Source organism: Pyrgilauda ruficollis, unplaced genomic scaffold (assembly GCF_017590135.1).
Source record: "Pyrgilauda ruficollis isolate IOZ18807 unplaced genomic scaffold, ASM1759013v1 scaffold40, whole genome shotgun sequence".
Lineage (NCBI taxonomy): Eukaryota > Metazoa > Chordata > Aves > Passeriformes > Passeridae > Pyrgilauda > Pyrgilauda ruficollis.
This window is the reverse complement of record NW_024525490.1, coordinates 7340151-7351433: the sequence shown is the minus strand read 5'-3', so window position 1 is coordinate 7351433 and position 11283 is coordinate 7340151. Positions and strand designations below refer to the sequence as shown.

The window sequence follows — 11283 nt, the reverse complement described above, 5'->3', positions numbered from 1 at the left end:
TGACTGGTTGTTTACAATATTATTGTAGGCAGATTCAGAAAATGTGCAACTAAAGGTAACTAAAAGCACACCTGCTTTTAATGTTTATGCATAATGAAATTTTATGCAAGTCAAAATTTATATTTAGCTATAAATGTAATTGTCTAACACCACCTGCAGCCAAGCCCAATGAAGCCACTCACTCACTCCTGCACCAGCAGGATGGAGAAGAGAATTGGAAGGGTAAAAGTTAGAAGACTCATGGGTTGAGAGAAAGACACATTAATTAGAAATGCAAAAGCCATGCACACAAACAAAGCAAAACAAGGAATGAATTCACTGCTTCCCATGGGCAGGCAGGTGTTCAGCCATCTCCAGGAGAGCAGGGCCCCATCACAGATTAACAGCTACTTCAGAAGACAAATGCCATGAGTCAAAATGTCCCTCACTTTTTCCTCTTTCCCCGCACTTGATATACTGAGCATGATGTCTCATGGTCTGGAATATCCCTTGGGTCAGTTTGGGTCACCTGTCCAGGATGTGTCTCCTCCCAGCCTCCCATGCAGCCCCAACTTCCTCACCAGGTTGGCAGTGTGTAAAGCAGAAAAGGCCTTGGCTCTGTGAAAGCCCTGCTCAGTAATAACAAAAACATCTCTATATTAGCAACTCTGTTTCCAGCATAAATCCAAAACAGTGTATTGAAACCAAGAGGATATGAGTACTAGCCACTGTGAAGATTAACTCTACACCATTCAAAACCAGCACAGTAAAGTATGTATGATATTTTTGTGTACTCCATTCCCTTAAAAATGAGAAACAGAATCAACTTGTGTGAGAAGCTCTCAAGAGAAGGTAGAGATTTCTCATTTACTAAGAAGTGACTGAGGCTGGGAGAGAGAATACAACAGATATATATACTTGAGTCATTACTGCATAGCAATGGATCTGTAGAGCAAAAATGGTAGTGATGAAGGGCTCACAACCACACTAAGTGAGATATGGAGGGCTTACTTCAAGCAAGCTCTGTTTTGGTCCATGGACTAAAAGCCCATTAGCAGTTGGTGTCCATTAGCTGTACTCCAAGGCACACAGCTCCTGATTTAGTTTCCATATGTCTACCATAAGAAATGCAGGCACTGTAAACAAGGACAGAAGCAAAGAGCCACATGAGCATTCACTTGTGTTAAAAATAAAGGGAAAAATACTCTTTCTGCCAGATGGATCTGTAGAGAAAATTACTATAATCAAGGCTTCTTTAACTTGTTAGTTCTTTCCGTCTTCTGGATAGCATCTCTGTGGGTCAAGAATGTGTATTATAGTAAAATTACTTCATGTGTGAGGACACCTCTGGACATGATAAGGGGAGGATCAACCAAAGAATATATTGCCAAGTAAAAGGGATTTTCTAATTTTATGAGATGTGGGTCAGCTATGAGATAATCCAGATTTGTTTTCATTCATTCTGCAAAAGAAAACAAAAAGGTAGAAAGCGTAACCATGAAAAAGCCATCCCTGGCCTTACATGATTTAGATTTCTGTCTAAATTTTGGAAAAAATATTCTGAACAATTTCTATAAAATATAATGAAAAATATCTATAGTATTCTGTAGATACTTTTTCTTTGCTTAGACAGAAATTGTAACTTTTATTGCCAATCACAAAGCACTTTTGTACTGATTGTATATCCAAACAGGTTGTAATATTGTTTTTTCCTAGAGATACTGTAGCAGCTAACCATTTTTTCAAGAAAAAAAACAATTAAAATGCATAATACTCATATTTATAAGAATTTTCTCTTTCAGTATTTTCATTTGAAGCTTAATATGAATATAGCTCCTACTTTTTCCAATGTAAATAGCTAAGATTTTAATTTAATTATTGCTAGCAGTGAAATGAAGTTACTTTGTGACTAATTAAAGGTAAGGAGAGACGATTGAAAAAAAAATTGTGATTCATTTGTGGGTAATTTAAAGGCAGAGTATTGTTAACATTATTAGTGATAATTGACCTATATATTCCAGACCAGTGATTTAGTTGGGTTTTTTTTCCTCCCTTCTCTCCTCTCATTTCAATAACAGGTGCATATGTCCCCTTGGTTACACTGGCACATTTTGTGAACTTGATATAGACAACTGCATTGGAAACCAGTGCTCTCAATATGGATTCTGCCAGGACCACTTGCATAATTACAGCTGTTACTGTGTGCCTGGATATGAAGGACCCTTCTGTGAAGTTGAAGTTAATGAATGCTCAAGTTCACCTTGCAAAAATGGAGCTACTTGTATGGATTTAAGTGGCCACTTTTCTTGTCATTGTACTGCTGGGTTCACAGGTAAGTTTTGCTCTTTTGAAGTGCCTTATATTATAGATGTGTTTGTCCCACTCTAGGTAAGCAATGTTTATGTGACTATTTAATTACAATTATACATAAATATGCATACATTTGTGATTGAATGTTTCACTGGAGCTTTAACTTAATTAGCACTGAAATTCTTATGTTGTGCCTCCTAACAGTTCCCCAATTGACCTTCCCTCCACTAAATGCACAATTCTGAGTATTAGCTTTGATTCTGTTGGGAAAAAAATCAATGAAGTTCCAAAATGCAATTTTAATTGCATTACTTTAATTTCACAGTTATGCAGTCTTACATGTTATGTCTTCAGTCATACACAGGCTGATAAGAACAAATGTTTTGGTACAGAACAGGAAAATGTGAGCTTCAGGAGGAATAAGATCAGCAGTACCATCTCTTTGCATGTATAGAATATAATCAGCTATATATAATCAGACACCCCTTGTATACACTGGAGGAAGATAGGGCATCTGTCTGTCCTAAACATCTTTTCTAGGAAGAGATGGGCTGTAGATTTCTGCATTGCATTAGAGAAATCCTACACAACCTGATGCTATGATTTCTTTTTGTACCAATTTCTGTTTTGTGTGAATAATAGTAATAGTCAGACTATATGTGGGAGACAGAAAATAATTTTGAATACAGTAATACCAAAGTGTTGCATTTCCAGCCTTTAGTCTATATCATCAAGAACAGGCAATTAATGCTCCAAATGCTTCTCTATTGACAATCTGTGGTATCACTAACAAAGGCAAAAATAAATAGCACAGAATGCACGGTGTCATTTGTACTAACTAGACATTAACTTACAGCTTCTTCTTCCAAGCTGTCTACGGCTTTTGCTCTAGTCCAGATTGTGTATGTAGTACTAGATTTTTAAGTCCAAGTTAAATCACTGAAATACTAAGTAATAATAATTTCAATGCTACTTTTTCATTATATTAAAAAATTCATTATATTAATTACATTAATTGTATTTTCATTATGTTATATTCTGGCTAGATACATATACTTTTAACATTTAAGCATGAACATTTTTAATTTCAAATATGTTTATATTCATTTACATATTTCATTTACATATATTCATTTACACATTTATGTACGTGATATGCATTTGCAGATTTGCTGTCCTCGATTTTAGTTGATTATACAAGCTCTTGGTAATTTGCTTGCACATTTAGTAAAAGATGTTGCTTCCTGTTCATGCTCATTTATTAATAAATGTGCAATAAAACAGAATTTTCCCTGAAGTGACTTAAATTCCATTATGATAGCAGAACTGTATGTCTGAATAGAAGTGAAGAACACAGTAGTTGGCTCACTTGTGCAAAATCTAATACAATGTATTTCCATTTTGCTGCTTAAACTTCAAGCCTTATTTTGTACTTTTCTGGACTTCATGAGGAACTTCAACCACTCTGATATCTTCTACAAGGACAATACTGTGAAGTGTAAGATCTGCTTGGAAGAGTCCCATGGGATAAAACCCTCAAGGGAAGGGCCTAAGAAAATCTATAACAACTTCTAAGCTCAAGAGCTATTTGTCTCAAAGAGTGGACAAAAAATACCAGGAGGCCTCTATGGATGATCAATGAACTCCTGGCCAAATCCAACCAAAAAAAGAAAAAAAAAGTACACTGATAGAGGGTGGAAGCAAGGACAGGTAGCCTGGCAGGAAATAGAGAGACACTATCTGAGCACACAGCAATAAGTTTAGGAAGGTCAAAGATCAAGTTGAATATGACAAGAAACGTGAAAGACATCAAAAAGGGTTTCTATGAATATGTAGGTGACAAAGGGAAGAGAAAGGAAAATGTAGTCCCATTCTTAATGAGACTGGACATGGAAAAGTTTGAGGCTGTAAATACTGCATTTGTCTCAGTCTGTACTGGAAAAATTGTCCTTCAAAAATCCACCATCCTGGAGACCAGAGAAAGTCTGAAGCAAGTGAGACACACCCTTGATAACATGTCAGGAAATACTTAGGCAATATGTATGCCTATGGGCCCTGTTGGGATGCACTCACAAATCATACCATCATAGAATTTTACAGTCTTTAAAGCTGAAAAAACCCTCTAAGATCACCCTGTCCAAATGTTAAGACAGCACCACCATGTTCACTGATCAACCACACCCCCATGTTCCCCACCCACATACCTTATGAACAGTTCCAGGGGTGGCAATTTCATCACATCTTTGGGCAACATTTTCCAATGCATGACCACCCTTTTAGGGAAGACTTTTTTTCCTAATATCCCTTCTAAACCTCCCCTGGCACAATTTAAAGCCATTTCCTCTCATCCTGTCACTTGTAACTTGCTAAAAGAGATTGATGCCCACCTTGCTGCAACCTCCTTTCAAGCAGCTGAAGAGGGTAATACAATTCCCCCTCATTCTTTTCTCCAGCTCAACAACCCCAGCTCCCTCTGTTGCTCCTCATATGACTTGTTCTCCAGACCCCTCACCAGTTTTCTGCCTCTCTTTGGATATGTAATTTTGTGAGAGCTGGCAGATATCATGGCAAAGTCACTGTCATTTAACATTAATAGATGATACTGATTAGCAGAAGCACCCAAAGAATGGAGGAAAGCAAATGTTACTTTTCACGAATGGCAAAAATGAAGTCCTAGAAAACTTCAAGCAGCTGGCTGTTGCCTTGATCCTTATTAAGGCAATGGAGCAGTTAATCCTGGAAATCATGAACAAGAAAATTATCTGAAGTAATCAGCATGGTTTCAGGAAGGGTTAGTTATACTTAACCAACTTGATAAACTTCCAAAGTGAAATGACTAACTTGTAGATGAGGGGTGAGCAATGTGTATTGTCTACCTTGACATTAACAAAGCTTTCTGCGTGATCTTCCACAAGATCCTCATGAAAAAAATGATGAAGTAAAGGCTGGGTGAGTAGAGAGTGAGGTGAACTGAAAACTGGAGGAGTGGCCAAGTCCAGAGGAAATGTTTGTTATGGAGTCAACCTTTCCAGAAGTAGCCAGTGGTGTATTCCAGGAGTCAATAGAGGATCCAGTCCTTTTTAATATCCATGAGGAGAGGCTGAGGAAGCTGAAACTCTTCAGCGTGAAGAAAAAAGGCTCAGAGAGGGATCTTATCAATGTATACAAATACCTGAAGGGAGGGGGTGCAGAAGATGGAGCCAGGCTCTTTCAGTTGTGCTCAGTGACAGAGCCAGAGGCAATGGGCACAAAGGAAAACAGATGCTGCTATCTGAACATCAGGAAATACTTTATTACTGTGAGAGTGACTGAGCACTGCCACAGATTGAACAGGGGGCTATGGAGTCTCCATCCTTGGAGATACTGAAAAGCCATCTGTACATGGTTGCGTGAAACTGGGTCAGGGTGTTCTGGCTTGTGTAGCAGGCACAGGGCCTGCAAGGCCTCCTTGGAGGTCAGAAGCCTGAGCTAGGAAATGCCAAGTCATGATGACTGGGCCCCTCTCTGCCGCCTTTGGACCCTTGCTTATCTCTCTGTAAGCCTATAGGTCACTTTTCCCTGACCCTTTCTATTGGACAGTTTCCAAAACCTCTGTAGGGTGTAAAAACCCCTAATTCTGCCTGGTTCGGCGGAAGAAGCTGTCACTGAGACCCTTCATGGGACACCCTAATAAAGAATCCTGCGGAACCTTATACAGCGCTTCTCCTCTCTCTCCCTGCGTCTGCTGCCTCGGCCCAAGCAAGCCAAAAGAGCTGATAATCACACAGAGCTGAAATCACTTGAGCTTGCTTGGCTGCCTGCAGCTGGGAATGGCTTGGGAGATCGGACCAAGTCTGAGCCTCCGCTGAGACTATCCTGGCCTCGGCAGTCCACCGGGCGCAGCCTGGCTGGAACCTACCGGGATAGGCTTGAACGGGGGATAGGACAAAATGACCTTCAGAGGTCACCTCCAATCTCAACCATGTGACTGTTACTGTGAGGACTTGCTTATATAAATGATATAATTATATATTGCTGGAAAACCCTTTAAAAGAATCTTTATCTTATCACACAATAAGATATTATATAATGACATTTTCATAGAAGTAAATTTAAAGAAAATAGAAATATCATAATGCCACCCATTAGGTGTAAGACATTACCACATGTACTGAATATATTTTCTGATTTTTCAGAGTATAAACCACAAACAATTAATAAAAGGCTGTTTAAACTTATAAAAATGTTATCACTACCCTGGCAATTACATTTTCATAATCTCTGAGGGTTTATAATCCTGGGATATTTTCCCATACAAAACAGATTGTAAGTTCAGTCGTAATTGCATGTTATGAATCAGTGATTTGTATCTCTGTGTACAACTAAAAACCCCACATTTATTCTTATCTCATTTTTGTTTGTTTGTTATGTTGTTTCTCTATAATTTAGCTTTTTAACAAATCCAGAGGTACTCCATTTTTCTTCATAAATAGTAAATTCACTTTCAGATTAAATATCAAATTCCCCTCTGCTGTCTATAAGAAAACTTCACACATGTCAAACTTGAAAGTTTTCAGTATGATTTTAAAAATTAAGTTAATAACTTTCCAATCTTTTTTAACTTTTGGTCATGCGGTGACTCTCTATATTGTCATCTTCTGGTTCAGTCCTTCTAATGTAGCATAATGTTTCAGAGTAATTCCCAGTTCACATTCAGATTAATTCCTAGTCTGTCCTTTCTCCCATAGCTTTGTGGTAACTATATCTCAGTACATCAATGTTCAGCATTAAATAATTGCAGCTTTCATGATGATTGGTAAGTCTAAATAAATAGCAATCTGTTTACTTCTGGTTTAAAGGAAGCCCTTCTTGGAATTCTTTCCTTATTTGGAAAAAATCCCATAGTTACGTAAACATGTCCTTCATTAAAACTCTTTTCTATTAAGATGCCCACAAAAATGTGAAGGCAGTTACTCTAAGCGGATAGGCAATGTTGCCTCACTGGTTTCTCTCAAGGGTTTGTATCTATGTAATATTGATTGTACAGTTAAGGTTTGGGAAACCTCTTAATTCTGAATATATACAGTACCCCACATAGCAAAATATGGTCTGTCATTGCTTCACCTGTGTATAATTAATAAATAACAGTATTAAAGCTCAACAATAATGTAGGCCTCACAGTGACTTTTTAGTTTGACATTCATATATTCTTCACGTCATGCTCTTCGTCATTCTTCTTTTTGCCCAAGAAGGGAAAAATGGCATGTGGGCTTTTTGAAATCATTCCATTACTTTAAATTTCTGGGCTTTGTTTTACTTTTTTATTCCACAAATACACAGGAGAAGTCCATGTGATATCTGCAGTCTGAGGAAATATTTAGTTTTGTATTTACAGTACATTATTAATTGGTTTAACATTCATTGGATGTTTTTAAATAGTTTCCTCCTTCTGTAATAAGTGTGGATAGTATATCCTCCATGCCATCAAGTAAAATAAATCTTGAACGAAAGTAAGTTATGTGAAAGCCAATCCTTTTTGACACAAAATTTAAATTTAAGAAGACTTAATCCCTTACACAAATCAAGTCTAGAACAGCTGACGGACACCCTAACGCATTATGAAGACTGAACCTCTTTACAGGGAGCAGCAAGATCCAGGCTGCTCCATGAGAGGAGTCACAAACTAGAATCCAAGTTTCATCGCAGTGCAGTGTTGCCACCACTAAGCAAAGAACACTTCTGCAGCATTTACACAGAGAAGTCAGAACCAGTGTCTGGTAACAGGGTCCCTGGCAAGCCCCAGACAGCACAAGCAATGGATCAGATCCAGGATCCAGCTAGGGGAAGCAAGTTAGAAGCAGCAGGAGACAGAACCAGAGACAAATCTGTAATGGATGTACAAGCGATCCATCAAAAAAAATAAAAAGCCTTACAAGAGCACTCTTGAGACAGAGAGGGAAGCAGGATTGGAAATTAAAACATCTACAGAATAGTTCAGGGCAGATCAGGGTACCCACAAGTGAACTCACTGACAATGGGCAAGGTCTGTAGGAAGCACATTGGTGGGTCTGCTGCAGACAGTTTAGGTATATTAGTGCTCTCTCAGCACTCTGATAGCTGCTTTATAGGAATTGCCTGAAGCAGGGTCATCTGGAAAACATGAAATCATTTGTTTTGCTGACAAAGGAAGGCAAACAGGTTCATTTTTTTTCCCCACACCTGTTCTGCCTTTGAAACACCTGCTTCCATTTCCATTTTGTAGACTTCCTATCTTGATAAGACTAGACCATCCCAGAAGCACAGGCTCATGTCTGTTCCCACATTTCCACCACACATCAAGGCTGGGCTGGGCTTGCAGCTCAGGACATTGGGTGCGACCTTTTCAGGGGCTCTGGCTGGCTTTTTCTGCTGGGGAAGATTGATTATTGCTGGCAGATTGTGCCAGAGCAGCCTGTCAGATGTGCAATGTAATCCCATGGACATAGATGAGTTGGGCTCAGGGCAGTCTACATTTGAAGAGTCATAGACTTTCTCTGAGTTAATACTCTTTCATGGAAGTTAGGAGGATGGAGTGGTTTGACACATGATATAAATTTTCAATCTGTAATAGACATTCACAAAAAGGATTACTCTGTATGAGGTAAATAAAATTAGATTTATTTTGGATTTTTAACTACTACAATATCTTATGCAGAAAAGACCTCAAAGTAAATATAAAAATGAGCAAGTGTGTAAAACAACACAGCTGAGAAAAAGAAATATCTGTCAAGTTCACTAAAGCCTCACCTGGACAGTCTGTCTTTCTTTTACATAACTGCATTTTCTGCAAAGTCAGCAGAAGCATTACTCAGCTTGATGCATCTCTTATCTAACAGAATATCTTAGTTGTTTAGCAGGCAACAAAATTTCACAATTTGTTATCAGGTACATGACTGGAATGCTTTGCAATTATGCACATTTTATAAAATGGTGGACAGTAAGACAGGGGTGTTGTGAAGACAATCCTCAAATACACTGATAATATTTTGGCTACTTCTCGAACTTTATGAAACCCTTGTGGTTTACTTTTTTTTTTTTTTTTAATAGTACTTCATTAAATTTACATTAAGCAGAATTTTAAATCATTTGCTTTTCATCTGATTTTGGAATAGAAAGGTCAATTCTATGTCTTGAGTATCTCAAGTAAGGAGTTTTACTTCAAAAATATCCTTACACATCCTTTTCTTCATTGTGGTCATTCTGTGTACCTTTAGATTGTCAAACTTTATATTTCATTTTGCCTATAAAACAAAAGTTGGTATAAACAGTATTTAAAATAAACTTTTTATTTTGATCATTTTTCATGTGTTTTGTGATTCAGACAGAAATGTTATAGTGGTGGTGGCACTTAATAAGAGATACTTTAAATATAATGTGTATTACCTTAAGAAAATAAGCTCTCAAATTCTTTCAGTTTTATTCTAATTTCTGAATTAATTTCAGATATTTATTCTGAACTCTGAATATTATATTTGAGAACAGTTTGAAATTGAACTTATTTCGATATCAAAAAAACCCTCAATTTTGTGGATGTTCTACAGAATCTAACAAAAGTTTGATAAGTTCAGATAAAGTGCAAAGTTAATGCCTTTAAGTTAAGCAGAAAAAAGGCATCCAAATTTTGAAAAGTTCAAACTTTCCATCTAGTGCTCTTATTGAGTTGCACTTCTGAAGGTGAGGAATATTCAATGAGAGTTCATCCATTAGACTTATGAAACTGAATTTTTTTTGTTGTCTTTCGTCTGTAGTTATATTTACCTGAGAACTTCAGAGTCCCTCCATTTGCTAAAATAGCATGATTATTTTAAAGAGAGTAAGTGATATCAGTAACACTTAGGATGATGAAATATCTTTGCTAATTTTTTTAGTACTCACCTTCTCAGGTCCTTATGCTCTTCTCAACACCTTTGTGCTCCTGCAGAATAATGTCTTGTGTATCATCAATGTGCTGGTAAAAAATGTTGCTGTTAAAGATCAGGCAATGCAATTTGCAAGTGACAGACTTTCCTGTAATTATCTGTTATATATTTGAGAACACTGCAATTTTATACAGCATAAAATATTCTATAGCATTAAAAGAAGTATTAATTTTTGGCTCACAATAATTTTTAACATTCTCTTTGTACTTCAGAATTGGTGATATGATGCCTTTAAAATGTATAGGATCTCAGACCTAAAGCTATGATTTATTAAATAGCTAATTAAATATTATGTTTTACTAGTAATTATGTTTGGAATGTGTTGTATTAATTTTAACCTTAAAAGCATAAACCAAAAAAAATTTTATATTAACATACTTTGATGCTGAAAGTAATTTGTAGCTGATTAACAATTTTTATCTGACTTTCAAAGAAGGTTCTCATCATACATTTCAAATGTGTAGTTGAGAGGAGCTGCATACTGAAAACAAAAAAGGCTTCACTGTATCTGTCCAGCTTTTTTCATGTCTCAGATACTCAGAAAATATGTTCTCACAGTAGCTTCATAGAGTCTTTGATTCTCTCTGAAATATTTTTAAATACTGCCCACATATTACCTTTGTACTCTGAGAATGTGAATTCCTAAATTCCCCCTTGCATGTTATCTTAGATATCATCAGTATATGATGATGCTGTCATTCTATTATTTCCCTTGAAACTGCATTTGCTTTAACCTTTAAGAATTCAGGAGGTGAAAGAATCTGTTTCAAGGAGTTTTTTCTAGTACATGCTTCAGCTTGCCCATGGCTTGTGGCCAGATAATTTACTTCTGCAGGAAACTCTGTTTGTGCTATTTGTGCTACTCTCCACCTGCCTAGAACAGATGCCAATGCATTTTTATTTATCTCCCTCAAAAGAGATAAATAATAATCCCACCATAATCAGGGACCTGAACTGGAAAGAAAAAGGAATGCCAAATACCAGAATTAGATCAGCAAGGTTGCATATAGTTCCATTACCCTATCAACACTTCAAAGAAAATTCTTTAAAAAATTAA

The 11283-nt window shown here is 36.9% G+C and overlaps 1 protein-coding gene across 1 annotated transcript in view; it reads left to right on the top strand.

Moving 5' to 3' along the window:
• Positions 1-1332: 1332 nt before the first annotated feature.
• The window catches only part of EYS (eyes shut homolog), a 610207-nt gene continuing 600256 nt past the window's right edge, over positions 1333-11283 (top strand). Inside the window, exons 1-2 of the mRNA XM_041477332.1 lie at positions 1333-1370; positions 2058-2311. Coding sequence (XP_041333266.1) covers positions 1333-1370; positions 2058-2311 — 292 coding nt within the window. The remainder of the gene's footprint in view (positions 1371-2057; positions 2312-11283) is intronic.